The sequence below is a fragment of the Megalopta genalis genome, chromosome 1 (assembly GCF_051020955.1).
Source record: "Megalopta genalis isolate 19385.01 chromosome 1, iyMegGena1_principal, whole genome shotgun sequence".
NCBI classification, from domain to species: Eukaryota; Metazoa; Arthropoda; class Insecta; order Hymenoptera; family Halictidae; genus Megalopta; species Megalopta genalis.
Window position 1 is genome coordinate 42,830,635 of NC_135013.1, and position 23,506 is coordinate 42,854,140.

General features: G+C 33.9%; 3 protein-coding genes across 3 annotated transcripts in view; 1 reads left to right on the forward strand and 2 right to left on the reverse strand.

Annotated features, from left to right (window-relative positions):
* Nca (neurocalcin homolog) overlaps positions 1-23,506 on the reverse strand; it is a 510,394-nt gene that overhangs the window by 365,627 nt on the left and 121,261 nt on the right. The window lies entirely within an intron of this gene.
* Positions 1-23,506, reverse strand: part of LOC117222608 (neuronal calcium sensor 2) — a 414,719-nt gene that overhangs the window by 342,089 nt on the left and 49,124 nt on the right. The window lies entirely within an intron of this gene.
* LOC143262238 (odorant receptor 47a-like) lies at positions 4,343-11,739 on the forward strand. The gene is made up of 5 exons (XM_076528151.1): positions 4,343-4,476; positions 7,096-7,195; positions 8,119-8,226; positions 10,068-10,223; positions 11,570-11,739. The coding sequence occupies exons 2-5, from the start codon at positions 7,127-7,129 to the stop codon at positions 11,621-11,623; spliced, it is 387 nt and encodes a 128-aa protein (XP_076384266.1). The 5' UTR covers positions 4,343-4,476; positions 7,096-7,126; the 3' UTR covers positions 11,624-11,739.

Below are 23,506 nucleotides of genomic sequence, written 5' to 3' on the forward strand. Positions count from 1 at the left end.
TATGGTTCTACACAGTTGCCCTCCGAGATCACCCGACCTAACCCCATGCGACTTCTTCCTTTGGGGATTTGTGAAGGATCTTGTCTTTGTAGCACCTTTACTTACAAGTGTAAATGAACTGAAACAACGCATTTGTGATGCTGTACAAATAATTACCAGAGATACATTACACCGTGTTTGGCAAGAACTTTCATATCGCAATGATATCGTACGTGTAACGAAAGGAAGTCATATTGAACACTTGTAAACAAAAACTCACACATTTTCCCGTTATACTCGTGTTTGAATTATAATTTTCTGTGTGTAATTTTTTAAAATATAAATTTTTGAAATCGGATGATTCTTTCCGGGGTACCCTGTAGATTATATTTAATAAACTATAATAATGTATTTTGGTTTATTTTTTATTTACATTTTCGCTATAGATCGTGAAATGTGTCATGGCACTCGTATCAATGCTGCGAGCCACAATGTAGTAACACGAGGTACCAAAAATGAGGTAAAATACCGTAATGCCATAGTATTTTCGACAAGCGGTTCTTATTGAATTTTGTATATTGGAACATCTCAAGATACAATTTTTCCCCTCGTTCTCGTGCGAAAGGTGTGAGCACACGACCCATCAGAACGTTTTTAGTTTTCGAAGTGAGTACATCGTAGTACGTCGCATTTTCCGTACGTGTCTTTTCTTTTAAGTTATGTTAAAAACATTTAAGTACTTCGTTATGTTACAGTTACTGCTTGTTTTTTTTCATTGTTGTCATCATCAGTAAATTATTATTATTATTGTTAAGAATTTCAACTAGTTTATCGATATACCACGATTTATACTCCTCCCAACTCGAATTAGTCTGATTAGAAGTGATCAAGATCAAAGTTAACGGTATCCGTAACTTTTGATATTAGTATCAGTTTTGTAGAAAATTATTTCCTGAGAGGTTAACATTGTTTTATGGCTAAAATGTTTCTTGACTATTATAGAATAATGGCGCTGAATTTATAAAAGTTTTTCACATGCTTCATAACTGGACTTGAATTTCATCACCTTAATTATTCATGTTTGTGTACAACATTTAATGTTTCTACATTTAATGTTTTTCCATCATATTAATGATGGAAGATAACGTGGTCACGTTGGCCATACCGTACACAAAATTCGATATATGGAATCAGATTCGTGTGAACGTTATCCGGCATTAACAGCGAGAATCGATTAGGAGGAACAAACAAATTGATTTCGTAATTGTAGTTTCTTAAAGAATAGTAGCTTAGAAATGTATTTGCCATTGATTTTGACAATCTGATTTCTAATTCGTTTGAAAACTATATCTAGCACGCCTGGGTTTTGAAAAAATATCAGCGGTTTGTCAAATTATTTCTACAAAAATCAACACGATTTCGTTATTTTTTTTCATTTAAATCAATATTATATGTACTTTTGGATTCAATGTCCCTGTCTTAGAACGTTGTCCCAGAAAAGGTATACGCTCGTACTACAACATGTTTTCAAATTTATATTTTTACGTATGTCAGAATAATCTTATCATTTAAGCTACGTTTGGATATATGTAAATATATTATCTTTTTTGTTGTATAGTTCACGGATATACCACTGGTCGATGATAGCACTGATTGTAAGTGATCGTCGCTGACACAAAACGTCCAAATGAGAGCAGCTGGTTCTTATGCAATGATGTAGAAGATAAATTCACGAAGATATTCAGCCAGTATGAAGGAAGAGTATCGAAAAGTATTTTAGAAACGTCTAATTAATTTTAAAAAAGTAGGACTGTAAAAAACCAATGGTACCTAAAGGAAATGCAAAATAAAAAAAAGGTGCAAATTAAGATGGATAGTCTTTACCTTCAGTAACATGCTCTATTGAAAGTGGGAAAATAAAAATCTGATCATAACAATGAATGTTAACATTGTTATGAAGCCAATCGTTGTCTGAAGAGCCTATTGTAAAAAAAACTACTCCTCACCATACCATCGATGTTCGTTCATTTTTTACAGCAATACACACATTCATTCAAACAATATTTACAAGCATGCCTATAGATTTCGTTGCTGCCTTTACGTAAGTTGATTTTTTATTTTTGTCCTTGATATACGCACTGAGCTGCGCGACAGCATTCAAAAGACACCCACTGCCATTGAAGCTTTCGTTCAATACAAAAACGGTGAAGACGAAAGGGTTCAGTAGAACATTCCCTTTCTATACAGAGTTCACGTGTACCATCAACGAGTTTACAGATTGAATAAAGTTATTTATTACACAAACCAGTAAAAGAAATTCATTCAGATCGACGATCAAGGGAACCCTATCAAACACGTTCGCGGACCAAGTTCTTCTGCACGCGACTCTCATGTATGTACTGTATAATTATTGACTACCTCTGCCCCGGTTTCCACAACTATTTTGCAATTATCTCTTGCGCATGGACCAATTATTAGTTCACATGCGACTTAATTTGAAAAAGAAAGTTAAGGTAGTTTAGGATAGTCAGTGTATTCTCAGAATCACTAAAAGATTCAAGCACAAGTCTATCAATCGCATACACAACTTGCACTTACTTACCCCATGCTCAAATGAAGCTATTAAGACAGATCAATAAAAACAAGCGTGTAGTTGCATAGCAGATTGATAAAAACTTAATTCGAACATGTAATCAATGTTTTTTTCGAGGGGCAATTACATTTCAGTTTCCAATTATCTTATGCTTGTGTTATTATGGGCAATTGAATTTATTGACTGGTCACAGCTGAATAAAGAAAATTGATAAAACCGCTGCATTTTACGTTCGGAGCTGAAAAAGAGAACCACGATGACAGTAAGGCGAACGGAGTGCTCCGCGATCGGTTGTACATAATCTGTGAAACGTTTGTTTCTATGAAATTGAGAATTATTGTTATTACAATAAAATAATTGCTTCTCGCGGAAATTCGAGTATTTAGCGTTTGATTAAAAACTTATGTAACAAATGTTACGTTAATTTGCTTGTTAAATTGATCATCATATGAAATAAAATCGTTTAACCGAACTAGCTGATAAATGAATAGACGATACATAAAATTTGTTAAATATTCAAAGACAAACATTTCATATCTGACAGTTTCGGTCGTATCCTTCCTTTTCCCATGCGGACAAAACGATTGACTGCTAATGTTTTTAGAACGACGACTTCATCGAAGTAAAAGATCCACTCATTGTAAGTGAATATATCTTTTCGTTGTGTGGCTTGTGGCCGCAGCAATCCGCGTCAATGTCGTTCAAATTGTGGCAAGTGTACCTACTGTTATTGGTGATATGCCAATTGTGCGCCACAACCAATTATTTGGATAATATAGTATTGCTTACCGTAAATATGGATGAATGTATTTTCAATATTATGAGTGCACCTACGATGTATATTATCCGGTTAAGCAAGAACATGAAGCGGATCATTGACCAAACAAGGAAAGAAATCAAAGAAGACACAAGTTACGAAAGCGTGGAAGAAAAGCGATTGTATCACAGATACAATAACATCTCCTATAAGTTTTGCAAATATGCAACGACATTTCAAACACTGCTGTGTCTGATAATGTACTTCCGTCCGTTGATACATCTGTTGATACATCCCCACAAAGGTAATCAATAGTATCACTTAATACTGCGTTTGCCATACCTCCATTATCGAAAATGAAAATTGTATCTTTGTAAAATTGCTTAGATGTCAATTTTTTTAGACGATCACAGATTATTGTGTTAGTGGTACATTACTCATGTAATGACTAAGTGGTGTGCATGATGAAATTGACATTAGTAAATTCCATTGTACATGTAAAATGTGACAAAAATTGTTACCACCGGTTACCTACAAGTTTACTTGATTCATGGCGAAGTGTAAAGACTCTGTCTTTGCTTGTAACATTTACAATTGCTCACTAAAATAATCAAACATCTGTTAATAAGAAATAACTGAAAATTGGATGAAATAACTTTTACTTTTTCGGAATTTTAATTGGACTAGTTGGTTTTGAATTTGATAAATAATTTTTATTTTTACTGCAATTAATAAATTGCTGTGACTTATTTCTCGAACTTTCCGAAATCTGCAATTTTAATAAACTCTAAATATAATTGCTATTTACAGATACTTTATTATCTTCTACTCATATTTTCGTATCTTTATCTTTTGCAGCTCACGATAATGTAACAGAACCTTACGAACTACCTTCCACAGTTTACGTTTTTCTCGATTACAAGTACAAAGCCCGAATCTACTTTCCGATCTACGCGTTGACATCTGGAATTATATATGTGGCGATGTACCACATAGCTCAAGTTAACATTGTTGTTACACTGGTCTTGCACCTGTGCGGGAGATTTTCCGTTCTAACTTCCCGTATTAAAAAGTTACCAACAAATTCGTCGAACCTGTTTCGAAGTAACATAAAGACTATTGTACAGAAGCATCTGCAGCTGAGAAAGTAAGTGCGACAGTTTTTATTCCATTACAACTTAATAAGATGACACGGGAACAAGTTTCAGAAAGTGGAGTCAGATTTTCAAGACACGATTTTATACCTTAACATAATTAAAACAGGCTGATACTACTACTTACTGTAGAGTAGTCTTTCTTTAATGATCCTTTATGGGTTCCATGTGACATCGGTCTCTTACAATTAATGTTTAAAATTAAATTTACCGCTTAACACTACCACTTAAATCTAACGCTAGCAACTAACGCAACTCTTCTCCTGTTCACTCTTTCTTTCGCCTTATCTCTCCTTCTTTTCTTCCTTTACATGTTTCTCTATACACCTGCATCGCCTCTTTACTGCATCTTCCCATATTGCATATATCGTATTCCTTTACCTCCCATTCTTATTTATTCCGCCTCCTTCTCCCTTCTCTATATCTTTCCATTCACTCTCAATTCCGCAGCTTTTTCTATTGTATTTCCTCCTCTTCTCTCATTCATTCTCCGTTTTCCAATTCCGTTTGTTTCATAATTTTTTTCATTTTTTAAATCTTACTATTTTCTTTTTTTCCTGCGCTTATCATTTACTTCCTTCCTACTTCCTCTCCCTCTTCACTCTGCCAACTCCTTCCTTTCTATTATTTCTTTTCTCTTCTAGATTTTTAAATCACGCCTCCCTACTTTCATTGCCTGCTACAATTTTCTTATCCATTTCATAAAAGCTCCCTTCCTTTTCTTTCCATTCCCTACAGTACCCTAATACAGTAATTTCTCCCAAATTCGCACTAAGATTGCGCCCAAAAATGGCGCCCAATTCAGGAAGAGGATATATGATTATTCGAGCCTTGCGCCTCGTTTTTATAGTTACCGATTGTCGACAACTGTAAAAACGAGACGCAAGACTCGAATAATCGTATCTCCTCTTCCCGAATTGTCCATTTTTGTGCGCGATCACAGCACGAATTAGGAAGAAATTGTTACATATGTTCCTACCACACATACTCTGCATTTTCTATTCTCTTCTGTTTCCCAGTATCTCCTTCCTTTCATTTCGTTTCCTAATCTGAACTTTGCAACACTTTTCCATTTTTCTTTCTTGAATCTTTTCCTCAGATATTCCAGTATTTCCCCTTCTCTTATCTCTGCAAACCATTCATTGTATTTCGCTACATTGGCTTTTCCCCAATCCACATTCTCCTGCATTTCCGTCTTCCTCTTCTGAATCCTTTCCCATTCCTCTTATCTTGCTTCCTTTCTCTCATCCCCTAACATCTTTCTGCTTCCTTTACTCTCTATGTACTTCTTCCTTTCTTCTTCCCACATTTCGATATTTTCATTTCTTTTCTCGTTCTTGCTTCTATCTCTTTCAAACATTTTCTTGTTATTTCACTTCCTTTCCCTTCCCTTAACCTTTCGTCAAACTTCCAAGCCCCCCTTGCGCTTCTTTTCCTCATTTTCTCTTATTTCAATTCTTCCCTTAGCATATATTCCGGTATCACCCAATCTACCCCCATTAACCATCTTAAATACCTTTCTTGCATCGATTCTATCTTCTTTCTCTCTGCCCACATCTACACTTCTGCTCCATATGCAGCCACAGGCCATATTAAGGTATCGAATAATTATACCCTTCTTTTCACATCGTTCTTGAAATATCTCTTTGCTCACCCATCTCTCATGGCACCCATTGCATTCCTTGTCCTTCCCTCTATTTGTGCCTCTTGCTTCCCATTTCTTTTGAACCGATACCGTAAATATTCCATATCCTCCACTTCTTCTACTTCACTCCTTCCCCACTTCCTTTCTTCTTCTCTCCTCCCGCCGAATTTCATAACTTTAGTCTTCTCCCTATTCACTTTTAATCTCTTCTCTTCTAATCTCTTCCACATATTTTCTAAATTCCTCGATCATGAGCACCATTCCTGCCTCTTCCTTCGGGAGCAGCACCATATCATCCGCATAGTGTAAAGTGTATATAGATTTTCCTCACTTCTATCTCTATACCCCCCTTTCCTCTTTCCAACAAACTCTCCTCTACATCAAGTTTCAACGTACAGTATAAATAGTTTTGCACTTAAGGAACGCTCCTGCCTTACTCCTCTTCCCAGCCAAAATTTCTCTTCTGTCTCTTCTCCTATTCTTACCTTCGGTGTTGTCTCCATATAAACCTCTTTGACCTTTTCCACTAATCCTTTAATCACCTTCCTTTTTTTCTTCATCGCTGCCCATAAATTGCTTCTATCTACATTGTCGAAAGCTGCTTTAAAATCTACAAAGTATCCTACCATGCCACCCTTCTTTTCTGCCGCTACCAACTACTTACTGATATTTAAGGTAAAAACAATAGAAGTTAGACTTTATCTGTTAAATACCACCACTGATGCATATTGTTGATAATATAAATATATCAGAGATGTACACGTTTTACGTTAATCAAGTATTCGCAGAAAGATCACTCCCTATCTTTAATTGTCTATTTCAAATTACCAAATGAAAATTTGATTTATTAAATACATTCAAAATATCTGTACCGATACGAAGAAGAAGAATATTCCAGAAAGAAATACGTATTATAGGATATGTTCTTTTTAAAAAGATTCGCATAAAGTTTCATCATCTGTTTCAGGTTGTCGGCAAGGGTAAATGAAAGCCTTTATATGATCCTTCTGTTCGAATACATCAGTTGCAGTGTCAGACTAGCCCTTTGCATGTATGTTGCATTAATAGTACGTAATTGACTTTGTTTAAATTACAATTGTTAGTGTCAAACAAAAATTCTACGCAGCAAATAATGCTTATCAATAAACATACAAAATTTGTACAACTTAATTACAGTAAGGAAAACGATGTTTGCTTGTGATACATGAAACCTAAAATTTGATTCCTCTAAGAAAATGTTATACAAAACATACTTATGAATTATTAGAGAGTCATATTAGCTATACTTTGAATTATATTGATTACACAAAGAACAACTGTAAGTGAAATCAATAGAAATTCTCATATAATATACTCAAAAATCAATTTTTGTACAACAATTTCTCGCCATGAAGCATTTAATGAAATCTTTTCGGGATTAAGACAGTTCCACATTGACACTAGGATCAATTGAAAATATTGATATTGTTCACATCGAAAGCGTGAAAATGAAAATAGCTTTCAAAGAGGATCAGGATCATATGTGTCCAAATATCTTGAAAACTATTAAATTTTGGAAGGTATTATACAAGAGTGGTGCATTATGTTAATATTAGGTCTACCGGAAAGTTCTGTCTGATAATGTCATTGCAAATTTCGATAGGTATGCACATGTTCATTTGAGACATATATTTTTGAAAAATGTTGCTCACAAATTGCCATCACGCTGGCAAGAGGTCATAAGTAACGACGGAAATTATATTGTACAATAAATATTACTAAATTTATGAAAAATCTATTATTTCCTTTCATTTCTTAAACGGGCAGAACTTTCCGGTAGACCTAATAGTAACACGTGCACCCTGTATTAAGTATCACAAGTAAACTGATCGCATGTATACAGTTTGTAGTAATCACCAATACGTAATTGCTAAAGTATAAATTTAACATTATTCTGTGAAATATACAAAATTTTATTCTAATCTACGAAAATATTACTTACATTTAACAGGGGATTCGAACAAATCCGATGATTGGCATTAACTTTCTTTTTTGGTCCTTGGATCTGTTCGCTTTTTTGTACGTCTATTCGTACATTGGTGAACAACTGGCTAATGAGGTATGTATTGATCATGTAAAACACCAATAATTCGTATGCTTTTAGATTTACTTTATAGATGTGGTATAATTTTATTTCAATCTATAAACTGCTATAAACTAGAAATCTTTTATCACGCCGTTAATCCTCTGCTGGCAACTATCATAATCTCTAGTTTAATGCGCAAGTGATGCTTTTGTCGCATCTTTAAACCTTCCAGCAATAACAGAAGCAATCGTCGTAAAGTTACGGAGAAATGACTATTTATTGGAAAGTGAACAATTTTGCAAAAACAAATATCTAAAAAATGTAGTTGCAGAATGTTACTCCTAAAACTATGATAATAAAGAGAAATTAAGAAATTTGCCAGCCCTTAGAGAAGACCTAATGTTGAATTTCTAAGTAGAATTACTTGTTATTCGAAAATAATACGCGAGATCGTATGTTGAAAAATAACTTTGAAAATCGTTTATAGATGTAAAATAAAATTCTCAAGAAGATGCAGAATATATAATATAATACGAATATTTATAATACACAATTTTTGCACAACGTATGAAAGTCGTAGTATCTGTATCTCTGTATCTCCATTTCTGTAACAGACATGTGCGCTAATTTGTCCATAACACGTTAAGCGCGGAGCCGATTTAGCTGGGTTTTCTGTTGAGGCGGCAGACCGGCATTATTTCTTAACCTTGATACTACCGGTCTACCGATGCGCCGATGCTATCCAAACGATAGATTTGCTGTCAGTCCCTGGAAACTGACGCCGCCCAAAAAGAGGATACTGTCAGTCCAAGAGGATTGATACCGTCCAAACGGAAAGTTCACTGGCAGCCCCAGGGGGTTGACGCCGCGCTTAACGTGTTAACAATCATCTAAATAGAACGAGACAATTTTTGTTTTTTGCATGTCCTCCTTTTACTTTTATTCCTACATTTTGACTACAGTAGAATCAACTTTGTTTCGATTCCGAAAAAATGAATGACATTCATATTTAGTATATTATGTATGAAATCTTCATCCCGAATCTGACTCGTGGTTATAGTGCAAAGTAATGTAACCCCCATCAGCGTAGTCCATAACCGCTGTACTAACTACGAACAGCTGTTGTACGGTCCTGATAAACATACTGAATGTTTTTTATACCAGTTGCCAACTCTATAACTCATAGATCCTTGTTTGGGTCTGAGCTAACCATTATGCTGGCAGAGGGTTAATTCTACAGGGTTCCCCGGAAAGAATCATCCGATTTCAAAAATTTATATTTTAAAAAATTACACACAGAAAATTATAATTCAAACACGAATATAACGGGAAAATGTGCGAGTTTTACTTTTTACCCCATTGGCACTTGGAGGTTCGGAATTTTCTTAACACGGAACCACCAAACCATTAGATTGGTCGCAGTTCATCCGATAATATGGTTCTACACAGTTGGCCTCCGAGATCACCCGACCTAACCCCATGCGACTTCTTCCTTTGGGGATTTGTGAAGGATCTTGTCTTTGTACCACCTTTACCTACAAGTGTAAATGAACTGAAAAAACGCATTTGTGATGCTGTACAAACAATTACCAGAGATACATTACACCGTGTTTGGCAAGAACTTTCATATCGCAATGATATCATACGTGTAACGAAAGGAAGTCATATTGAACACTTGTAAACAAAAACTCACACATTTTCCCGTTATATTCGTGTTTGAATTATAATTTTCTGTGTGTAATTTTTTAAAATATAAATTTTTGAAATCGGATGATTCTTTCCGGGGAACCCTGTACTTCTGCATGTCCTATTATATCGCTCGTATAATGAATACTTTGTTAATTGGGCACTAACAGTAACACAACCATGTTTAGTCACAGAAATATTGCGATGCGCTTTACAGCATTGATTGGCCGGACGTGATACACAAAGGAGGAAGAAGTTTGCTCATTTGTATGATAAATGGACAAAAGATTGAATACATGACTGCTGGAAAGTTCTACAAATTTACGCTGTTTGGATTCATGGACGTACGTATAATCATTAACTTTTACCAATACATGCAGGGTGTTTCGTCTTAGTAGAATAAATTCTCTCACATTGTCCCTCAGCCTGAAAACAAAAATGGATAACTTGGGAAGAGGAGTTGCGATTATTTGAATCTCGTGGCGCGTTTTCATAGTTGTTGACAATCGGCAACAATTGCATTACTTGTTGCAAATCGAAAATACCGTGATTAAATAATGTCAGAGAACTAGATAACATGTTGGTACAGAACTGTTTGTTCTGACTGTAATAGCGTTCGCGTAATCGTAATCCAAAACCAAAAACTGAAAGAAATCTGCAGGTTTTAAAATCTTCCAACGCGTATAACTCGATTCTGGGTTAATCGATTTCGATCAAATTTTCAGTTCACATATAGGCTATCGAGATCTACAATAGGCTTGTTTTAAATTTCTGTTATAGGATCAGATAAAAAAGTTAAAAAACGAGAATTTCGTATTTTTTGTTGTCATTTCAAGTATTAACAAAATTTAAAAAAAGCATTGTGATCCATCGTCTAGTCTAGTAGTTACGACAGTTCTTCTTGATCAAGTCATTAATTGATATTGAAATTGTACCATGGAACAATTATATTAAGCATTATTATATTAAATACAAGACTGGTAAAATTTTTGTGTAACATAAATGTTTTCTGAATAGTAGAGGATCTCTCGAAGGAGACCAATACCGTAAAGCAAATTTCAATTAAAAAACCTTTTATTGTAAATGGCCGTAATGCGTCATTCCAAATGGTGGAAGCAGCTATGAACATCAATCGAGAGATGATTCGATATCCGTCTCGATTATTAAGATCTAGACAGTTGGTCACTGTTGCACGATAACGCGCCATCTCACAAGTCATTCATTGTTCGTCAATTTTTGGCTAGAAATAAAATCTGTGTGCATAATCATCCGCCATATTCGCCTGATTTGGCCTCGTGCGACTTCTCTTTATTTCCAAAATTGAAATTGAAATTAAAAGGATGCTTTTTCGAAGACATTTCGACCATCCAAATAGCTAATGGCAATACCACAAAATCAGCTGAATCGTGCATTTGAATCCCTTTTGGATCAATGTAACAAGTATATTGAAGCAAGAGGAGATTACTTTGTATAAAACAACATGAAATGTCGCGTGTTATCACACTGCGGATACATGTTATCATTTTATTCTGTTGAAGTCTCGTAGTATTTGCATTTTTGCAGATAAAAAGATTTTTGTGATATTACAAAATGCTTACTCTTACATTCAGGACTAATTTTGACATATATTACATTTAGTGAACTACAATTGCATATTTTGGTTCATCTTTTATTTACATTTCTGCTATAGATCGTAAAATTTACCATGGCATTTGTATCGATGCTTCAAGCCACAATGGATTAACAGAAAGTACCAAACAAATGTTAAAATATCGTAATGCTAATTTAGATACACCGTTCTTTATTGTTGTTTGTGGAAAATCTTCAAGTACAATTTTTCCCATCGTTCTCGGGCGTCAAATTGTCAACATACGTCACGCAAGGAAGTTTCTAGTTTTCGAAGTGAGTATTTTCATTAAAACTAAGTTTAAGAACATTTAAGTAATTCGATATGTTATAATCACTTATCTTGTTATCGGCGTTTTCGTCTTCATAGTCCTTATTATCAATACATTGTTATTACTGTTATTATTATCATCAATATACCACGATTTATACTCCTCCCAACTTGAATTAAGGTGGGTTTCCATCTGAGAGTAAAACTCTCGACAGTTCCTCTATAGGGGGTCCCAAAAATGTCTCGTAATCCGGAAATGGGAGGTTCCTGAGATCGTTTGAAGTAACTTTTTCCTTAGCGAAAATGCAATCCGCGGCTTTGTTTACGAGTTACTAAACAAAATACAGTGACCAATAAAAGGCGAGATCAGCAGACGCGAGACGGCCGAGCAAATGAGCGGAACTAGGCTTCATGTGCTCGTTGTCTGGACAGCCTCGTGTCAGTCGAGCTAGCCTCTTATTGGTCACTGTCATCCCAGTTTGAAATTATCAGTGATTAATTAAGTGAAAAGTGTTTGCCGATAATGCTGCAAAAGTAAAGTGCGTGTGAACCTACCGTTCATACCTAAGCTCCCTCCGACCGAATTCCTTGCTCGGTACAGTCATCAACCACGAGTCATCTGAACACTGTACGAGGTTAGTATAGCAACATTGTGACCCACATTTCCAAACAACAAATGTATCCTCAACTAAATGGGCGAGTTTACTATTAATGATATCTTTTACAATTTAAAAAATAAATAAAAACTGATATTTTCGATTCTCAGTCCTAAGTAAACTACAGATTAATTTTTGTCCGAGGCTAAAGTTTCTTTTTCAACAGACAGTAACACGGCCAAAAGTAACATTATAAATAATTTAAAAACTACTCTAGCTATCAATATATACATTGTTATTTTACCCATATTCATACATAGCTAATACGTATACTAACCAAAATAACTTTTGTATGCCCTACAGTAATTTTTTATTAAAGGTCATAAACTGTAATTACTTATTTTATATGCATGTAATGACTAATTAACTATTTAGTTAGTGAAAATTTGTAATCATAGTTCACAATTATGGTCGGGGGGATTGTAACATCAGCGATCAGGATTGAAAGTAACGTTACAATCCGCTCCGTGTCGGTAAGAAAATCAACCATCTACACTGATATCTGTAAAAAAACATAATGGGAACAGAATATAGGAAATATCTGTGAAGAAAGAGTATAGAAAGTCATAAAAAAAGAAAAGATAAGAATAACCTGCAATTCCAAAGATTAAGGTCTATTTTTATTGTATGATTGCAATTATATTATTTTTTCTTGAAATTTATTTTAATAAATGGTCCACTTTGAAAATGTTATTGTTGATACTGTCCACCCCATGCCATGCTACAACCGTTCCTGAACTTCAGTTTTTCTTAGTAACGTAAACATTACTTGTTGCAAATGGAAAATTCCCATACCAAAAAGTAATTCAAAAGTCGCGAAAGTCACACGACGTTAATTGCATTATATAAACCTATTAATATTATGTAACTAATATAATAGATGGAAATAATTAAAGCATAATAAAAAAAACAAATGTGAATAGTACATAGTTTATAACTCGTTGCAAGGATTTCATGAATTTATGCTTGTAGTACGTAAATGTGACAGAGTAATAATAATAATAATAAACTTCTCTTTCAACGTGAACATTAGATGAACTTTATCGAAACGACAAAACGGTGGTGAACATAAAATACATACAGATATGTCCCATCGAAGCAAATAATTATAAAATTAGTTATAATTATTAAATATCATAAAATGTACAGTTTCCAAATTGTAGAAATATTTAATGAAACAAATGACTGTAGTAGTAAAAAGTAAAGTCGATGTTGCGAATTATTAATATTACGTTATTTTTAGTAAATGTAAATATATGCATATTCTATTATTTTATTCTACTGAATTCTCGTAATATCTGCACTTTTGCAAATATTAAAGATTTTTCCGACATTACAAATTGCTTACTTTTACATTCACACAGGACTAGTTTTGAAACCTATTACATTTTGATAAACTATAATCGTGTATTTTGATTTATGTTCCATTTACATTTCTGCTATAAATCGTGAAATTTGCCATGGCGTTTGTATCGATGCTGCAAGCCACAATGGATTAACACAAATGATCAAAAAAGGGATAAAATATTGTAATTGCACGTTATTTTCGACACGCTGTTTCTTATTGTCGTTTGTGTTCTGGAAAATATTGCAGTACAATTTTTTCCCATCATTCTTGGACGAAAGTTGTGAGTACACGATGCGTCAGAACATTTCTAATTTTCATAATGAATAGTATGCACATTGTGGAATGTTTTCCTTACGTGTCTTTTTATTTGAGCTATGCTTAAGGATATTTAAGTACTTCGTTACGTAATAATGATTTATCTTGTTATCGCTTGTTTCCTTCTTCATCTTTGTTATTATCAATAAATTGTTATTATCGTTAATAATTTCAACTACTTTATCAATACACCGCCAAGTAGAATTAGACTTATTAGGAGTTATCAAGATCAAGGTTAACGATATCCTTAACTTTCAATATTAATATCCATGTTATCCAAGATTGTTTTCTGAGAGGTTAACATTTTATAGTTACGTCACTGAACGTATGAAAATTGTTCAAATGGTTCGTAAATGGATTTTTACTCTGCCTCCGTTGTCTAGTAAATTCATCGCATAGGCAATAGAAGAAAATAAGAGGGTTTAAAGTATAAACTAGTCTAGTTCCAATAGAATCGGCTACGGTAGGAAAATGATTTCAGCAATTTCAGAAGTCGCAAAATTCTGGTCGTTCTAGTTTAATCCGAACCTTGTGTTTAATTTCATTTTCGAATCTACCTTCTGAAGTGTTCCTGCTGCCCTGCACGTAATTGGTTTTCTACACAGTGACCCAAATATGCAAAACATGCGAATCAACGCGACAACGCATAACCGTGAACTTTAATCTCAATCACCACTGGCAGGCCATTTGATTTAAAACTCCAAGATATTACCGAAGCGGCGGTTCATTAAAAATTGACGCCATCCTACACGTGGGATGTAATTTCATTTATACGCAAATTACATAACTGTTACTTATGTATTTAGTGTGTTTCGTTTTGAAATCAACAGACGCGTGTGTCATTTCCGTGATCACAAATATAGGACTGCGAAATTTAAGCAAGACACAATTGTTTTTATATTTCTGGTTTTCTGACTTCTATGAACGACGAACAGTGAGACAAAGTGACAACGTTGTGTAAAAATCAAAAATCTTTTGACAGAAACACGATAAGGCGATGATGTTTTGTCACGTCTCAAAGCTGAGATGTTACAGAATAAGGAAAAGATAGAGAGAATGTAGTATGAACATTTTTAGTCTTGGAAATTTATGTTAAAATTGAAATATTCCAACAAAACTGTGATTTATCCAATACCATGTGCAGTTGAATTTCTTTCTATAACAAGTTATACATCATTTCCCGTAGATTTTGATACGCTGACTTCAAATCCGATCATAAAATTTATCTATCATCTGAGAATTCAAAAAAGAAAAACGGCAATTTATCGAATCATTTCAACGAAAAAATACTGTGTGATTAGTATGTAATCACTAGACTGCGGATCTTCACGTAAATTCCAATCTAATTCATTATTTCCAAAAAATCAAAATTATAGAAACAATCCCTTTGTCGACTAAAAAATTACTTATTGTAGCAAGAGAATATAAATGCTATTAGTTCTTGTCACTTTATATGTATATTTTCTTTCATTTGCAAGACCTGAAAATGCTATAAATGCATAAAGATCCGCACTCTACTAATCATACTGCATTCTTTTTTTATTCCGTCCACTTCTGTATGTGATATGCGTATTTAAAGTGACTACAGTAATTTCTCCCTAATTCGCACTCAGATTGCGCATAAAAAGGGACAATTTGGGAAGAGGAGATACGATTATTCGAGCCTTGCGGCTCGTTTTTATTGTTACCGATTGTCAACGACTATAAAAACGAGATGCAAGGATCGAATAATCTCAAAAGTATCTCCTTTTCAAGAATTGTTCATTTTTGAGTGTGATCTGATCGCGAATTAGGAAGAAATTACTGTACGTCCTTTCCAAGTGTCACGTGTTTACCAAATTCGTGGTACAGGATTATGACAGCCTGTTGTTCATTCCGCAAATTGCGACCTAATCCAATTACTAGCGTTTCAAGTCTGTGTAAGAAACACAGGCTGTATATTGCAGGTGTAATGCGTGCGACAAATTGATGTAACGCTGCACATTTTGTACGTTGCCACGGTCGCCGTAAAATCAAGTTCGGCACGAAATTACGCAGAAGCGGATATTCTGTGCGTGCCGTGACTAATTATATTGTCGCACTACGTGTTCGAATGTCCGTTCGAATGTAACTGTAACACCGAAAGAAGCGAACTCCTTCCTAGAGATATTCAAACCAAAACGCTATCACTTCGACATACTATCATTCACGCTAAAATCTCTATAGTTTGAGTGACCATTGTTATACATTTCTATTAGCTAAAGATGCGTATTATAATTGTCTAAAATTTTTATTTTGCATAAAGATCCGCAGTCTAGTTATCATACAGTCGATGTAGCCTGCTATGTAATCGATGTATCGTATTATCATTTGTAATTTGTTATCCGCGCGTCGCCTTCGTTATCATCTTGCATCCTTTCGTTGTCGTTCAATGTATCGTATTTGTACCATTTAACGTTTCCATTGTATTACGTTAAATATATTTAATTATATTCCGCGAGTTCAAACGCATTCCTAGATTTCGTTAACGGAAAAATCAAGATTTGATTCGATTTAGAAGAAATGAATAATAACATGCATATTTAGTATACTATGTATGAAATTTTCATCATGAATCTGACTCGCTGTTATAGTACAAGCGGATAATAAAAATGTATACTTAAAAATATTATAGAGGTTTTAACGTGAATGATAGGACGTCAGAGTGATTGCGTTTTGGTTGAAATATTTCAAGGAAGGAACATGCTCCTTTAGGTGACACAGTTATATCCTAACGAATATTAGAACATGTAAAAACTATAACCGTTAGTGCGACAGTATTGCAAACTATTCCGCTTTCTTCAACGAATTTCCAGCAAATTGGAAGCTTTCCAAAGGAAAAACTCTAAATTAGTTCTTTAAGAGCAACACAGGGATTAACAATAAACACTCGGCCACATCTGGTCGTGTAGTCTTATAGGTACAATAGTTACAAGGGTTATTGTAGTCTAGGACGACTTCTGACAGTTGAAATGTTAAAATGCCCACTGTGTGCCACCAAGTACGAGGCAGAAGAAAATAATCAGAAGTTAAGCGGTTATATCAGAGAAGTTGCGATGGCGAGGAAATTAGTGCAGACAGCTTTATGTATGCAACTTGGAAGGCTTGAGTGCACTTTGTTCTACCGAATTTAGTCTACAATTAATTAGTATACAGATTACGATATGACTTGAATCTGTTCTACGGAGCAAGAAATGTCTAGAAAGTTAAGTAACTTGTCGGAGGTATTATTAACTAAGACTGGCGTAATGTTTTTGAATGATTACCTAAAAATCAAGGATTTGGTACGTACGATTAACGAAAAGTAGTTATTAATGTATATAAATATTAAAGTACATAATTATTAAAAAATATAATTATTACAGTATATAATTATTGAAGTATATCATTATCAAAATATATAATTATCAAAGTATATGATTATTAAAGTACATAATTATTAAATTATATCATTATTAAAATATATAATTGTTAAAGCATATAATTATAATGCATTCTCGAATTTCAAATCAGATAGAGAATTGTGAAGAAAGTAAAAGTATTTGAAAATACTCTTACATTACTTTCAACTTATTATAATTATCAAAAGCTGAAAGACATTTTCATTTAACTTATATTTCTTAGAATTAACTTAGGCAATTTTTATTCTGCACATTTTTTGGCATTCCAACAAATTGCAATTCTTGAAACAAATTTTGTAGACAATGTCTGGTAAATCATTCCCTCTAGCATTTCGGAAAGAATTCAAGTCGTTTGGTACAATTTGACAAAAGTTATACCGTTTCAAATGGTGTTCGAACACTTCCGTGAGCCATTCTATTTTCAACCCGTGCTTATGAGCGAAGAATAGCTGGATACAACGTTAAACATCGTGCATAGTTGGATCTCGAAACTGAAATGTATTTCACAATGAAATTCAGAATATTGGAGGTTTCGTTCGCTTGGTGTGCAGAAGAGGATAGGATCCGGGATTGCGGCATCGCATCGTGGAGAGTCCTTCCGATTCTTGCAGCCGCTACGCCTCACTTCCGCTTCGCCGACCGGATACTCCTATGCGCCTTGTACAGGGTGAGTCAAGTAACTGGGCCGAGCACACACACTTTGCAAGTGCACCGATGCATTTGCGAATAAAATCATACTATAGGATAACAGAGCTTCTTAAATGCAAAATTTTCTTCTACAGGTTTGCTCTAAATTCACCTGAAACAGAGCTACAGCTCGGCCCAGTTATTTGATTCACCCTGTATAGGAGGAGAAAACTACCATGAATGGATCATTACCACTGTCCAAAAAATCGTGAGTCTTTCTATGCAAAAATTATGCTTGTTTTGTAACCATATTATGCACATCTAATCACTCCTAATTTGAAGGTGCTAGCAGTTGATATATAGCTATATCAGACAATTAATTTTGTTATTCCTAGAAGTAATATTTTTCCTTTCTTCTCGTAACGTTGTATAAAGGACTGTTACTTTTGATCGAGTTTTTATTTACTGCATTTGATCATGTGTCGCTTCAAGAATGTTGACATTAGATAGTCCTTTTTTATCATAAAAGTTAAACGAATAGAATTTTTAATGTTGTTACCAAGTTTATGAATGGGACACACTAAATATTTATGGATGGGACACAGAGGATTTTTACGGATAGGATGCTCACTAACATCACGTGGTGCGTACGCATGGCATACATGCCTCGTTGTCGCAAGAAAATAACCTCTTCACAAGGCATCATCTGTTAAGTCTGGATTTCTGAGCTTTATTTAAGGTTAGTACATTGTCTGTTAAATTTAGATCCTCTTGAAATTTATTTAAAGTTAGTTAGTGAGTTATCGAAAATGTTTTCGAAACAAAATCGCGTTGGCATAGAAAAAATAAAAGAAGCTGTGAATGAGTGGGATTTCGATAGGATCAATAGCTAAATCTTTTAACATGTCTAAATCCCATCCCAGATAACACAAAGACGTCTTTAAGACATCTGGTGTAAAACATTCGATCGGGACTTTAAGACGTCCCGAACGTCCTATGAATGGCCTACGAACGTCCTAGGAACGTCCTGTGTTACAAATCAAGACGTCTTATGGACGTGTTTAAGACGTCTAGTTAGTGAAGCAAACTAAAGAAAATAAATCATTTGTACATGTACCAAATATTCGTAACAAAAGAATACATATTTAGTATAGATCAAGAAGATTATCTTTCTAATTGTTTGAAAACCACTGCAAATATGTGTTATTACAGAGATGCAAAATAGATTTATGTAATTTAAGACTAGCATATAATATTATATATACTTATAATGAATAAACAATAGTATTTATAAGATTAATACCAAGATTACTTTATTTTATTATTCGAATGTTCCGAACTAGAATTAGATAGGTCGTTTAGTATGCATATTAACATATTAAACATGCATATTATAATTATCTAACATTTTTATTTTGCATAAAGATCCGCAGTCTAGATACCATCCTCTCGATGTACCCTGCTATGTAATCAATGTATCGTATTATCATTTGTAATTTGTTATCCGTACGTCGTCTTCGTTATACTTACAATGAATAAACAACAGTATTTATATGATTAATATCAAGATTTCTTTATTTCGTAATTCAAATGTTTCGAACTAGAATTAAATAGGTCGCTTTCTTTCTGTTACCTTGTCCTAAACAAAAGTGGCCCGTTGCTGAAATTTTATTTAAGAACGTGTAATAGAAGTGTAAACCAGGAACAATCATATGGCATACAAGAATACACAAAATCGATAAAAACCAAAGCGAGGGTTTCATGCGCAAAACTCCAATAATTCATAAGTGACACTTCGATACATCGGCACAACCATTTCCAACACTCATCCATGAAAGTTTTCCCTTATTCGACCGACCATACAGATATTCGTCCAGTATTCGATTCTTTTGGCTGGCAGCAGCCGCAGGGTGTGTGGGTGGGGTCTCTAGCTCTTCCGGTGACGTTTCGCCAGAGGAGCATTCCGTCGCAAAACGCGACCCATTTGCCGCCGCGCGGTTCTTCTGTCGCATAGGCTGCTTGCCGCTCTTCCACGCTCTTCGGCTCACGGACTACCATCGCTGCCATGCGTGGCTCGTCCTCCTATCCTACTATCCTTCTGAACCCCTCCTGCATTCGGTTTTCTCGCTCGATAACCCACCGGACCCTGCACTGTCGATCTTGCGTTCACAAAATCTAAGCTCGCACGGATATCGGATCAAACGACCTTTCCTCGGAGCTTAAAGAGTTGCACCATCCTGACCAGGTCGAAAAATACCACGGCTTCGATAATTCGTTTTTATTACCTTTTTAATCCGCTATTTCCAGAAAAAATTCACCTGCACTTGAATATAAGTATTGCATCTTCAAATGCATCCTCTCAGAAACCATATTCACTCTTTTTACAAATAAAATTCATCTTTTTTACATATCAAATTCACCCTCTCACAGATCAAATTGATCCTTCAGCGAATCAAGTTTTTCTTTTTTGTTTTCTTAACACGAGATCTACCAGATCCCTCAAGAGGATGGATTTCAAATATCTTATTTTACAATTATTAAAATTGTCAAGATGTTTTTGTAGGTAATTACTGCGTACGTATATTTATTCACATATATTTTGTTATAAAAATCGAGCAATGACTCTAATAAATTGTTGTTTTTAAGAGGCAACAAAAACTAATCACAAAAAACGATAAGTTTAACATACACATCTTCATTTATAATGAGGTTTTTAATGACAGAAAAGTTCACATTATTTTAAGTGATTTTTTATGTAAACAAAAACTTATGATTGTTTTAATAATATCTACTTAAAAAGCATAAAAAGTTATTCAACTTTTATTCTAGACATTCTTGCATATCTACGACAATTTTAAAGATAAATAAATAAATAAGGAATCGCCTATCTATGTATATGTATACAGAAGGAGTGCGTTCACCCCGAAGACACGAATTCGGGCCGATAATAAAAATAGCGCAAGACTTCTTTTAAGATCTTGTACCCAAAAAATCGAAATTTTCGAGTTACCGAACTTTCTTTGTCAATTCTTCAAAATACATTAACCTCTTACCTATAATATCAGACAGAATGTCATACTTCTTATAACGATTTGGAGTATAATCCCTTAATTTGATATGTTATTTACGCCATTATTTAATACAAACAAGAGTGTTTCATTAACTATTTCCATCATTTTCTTAAATATATTTATCCAGGTCTGGTTAGAAAATGCTCTTTCTGGTATCACCAATTGAAATAAAATGAACCCAATAAATGGCGCCAAAAATTTAGCATATTAAAAACAGCGTAACGATCAAATAGTTAAAAAATAACTAATCATACACGTTTGCGGAAACCTAGTTTCGATACCAATGCGTGCAAAGCTTGAGAAGTGGTTCAAACAATTCCAAAAAACGCTTAGCCGTCTTACCGTACATCACCCAGTTAAAATCCATACAATAAATTGTCGAAACGTGGAGCAACCACTCCGAGCAACGCTATGGCAGCTTTGCTTATAGTTTTAGTATCTTTTATAGCACTATGCGTTCAGGATTCGGTTTCAGATGCACGACGTTCATCCTATATTGACACATATCTACGACCTTTTAAATCTACAGATATATACAGGGTGCGAAGAAAATCTTGTCTCTACAGCTATATATTTATATTTAGCTGCTTTGAAAATAAGGACACTTCAATTTAATATTCTAGATATCTAACCAGTTTAACAAACATATTAATCGGAAAATTAAGAAAAAAATATTAAGGAGCATTCAAAATTTTCTCCTGTTTCAATGCATTTTCGAAGCCTTTCTCAAAAATTATTAATGATTATAGCACTTGTAATTTCGTTCCACGTATTTTGTAAAGCTAGGTTCAAGAGGTAATGCTACTCTACAATTTTCCAAAAATGCAAATTTTGTTGGCATAAATTATGCTTTAATTTTCAGTAAGTTTTATAGCAGGGATAGGGCTCCTTTTATTTATATTATATAAGTTATTGTTATTTCATAAGTAATAAGTAAAAACTTCAGATAAAAAATTTGCATGGAATATTGCTACGTATAATTTGAAACGTTTAATATCTCAAAGTTACGTTTTATAAACTGACCTGAAACATAACTCGAACAGATTTTGACCTATTCGCTCGAAATTTTCACCATAACCATACAAAATTGTATTATTTCGGGAAACACGTAGGGATTTTTAATTATAATGTACACTCTTTTCGATATAAACAATTCTTTACATAATATTCTATCAAAAATATAAATTTTGAATTCTATCGTGAGCAATTCTTACAAAAAACAATGTTAAGATCTATCGTCAATAATAATAATTTCAATTCCTTTTTTACCACCCGTCCATTACCGTTTTTAATTTCTAAGCTAACAAAGGATAGAAAGATATATCAAATTAAATAAATAAATAAAAATATATAATAAAAATAAATAAAAACGTATGATAAAAATAAAAAAATAAAAATATATAATAAAAATAAATGAAGAATTTGAAAAACCAGATAGATTTGGACACTGAACATTTTCGGAAAAGAAAGGAGCGCTTTTCATAAATGGACAGAATTATCTCCGTGCTCCGTCTTCGTGTATCACGTGAAAAATTTGCTACAAAGTTATGGTACTTTTATTAAAAATACAGGCGGTTGAATAAAAACTGCAATTTCAACAGTCGGAATGCCGGTTTAAGTGCACTACACTTGAAATTAGAACAATACCATGTGCTCAGTTAACTATCGTTTTTTGCCTTCATCACTTAGAGCTGGACACGGAGTATCGAAACGTGCTTCGTATCTATCCTAAATACACTTTCTTCGTACCTAATTTTCCTCTCAACGTTTCTCATTCTCTCCCTCTTTCGTAACTCATTCAGGAGATAGCAAACGAATACATTCGAAGATAAATGTTGCTATAGCAATTCTTCGTTTCTCGAGTCCTTGAATGTGCAGTGAGCAACGTTATGTAATATTCGTTATAATATTCGGGCTTCATTTAAGTTGGAATAACTTTTTTATCGTTGAACCAAGCTACTTGAATTTTTGCAATTGATTGAAATTGGTTAACATTGCTATGAACTACAAAAAAGTACAGATAATGAAAATTGCTATTTTTCACGACTTTCAACATTATTCGAATAAAATTTTATTCGATAAATATTTCAAAGAAATTTTACGAATCAAATGTTATTTGAAAAATATTCTTTGAATACAATTTTATTCGACTAATATTTGGAGTAAATTATTCCAATAAAATTTTATTCAAAAAATACTTCGAATAGAATTTTATTGGAATAACATTTTGAATAAATTCTTTGATTAAAATTTTATTGAATAAATGCTAGGTTTCTCACATTTAACTGAAGAGT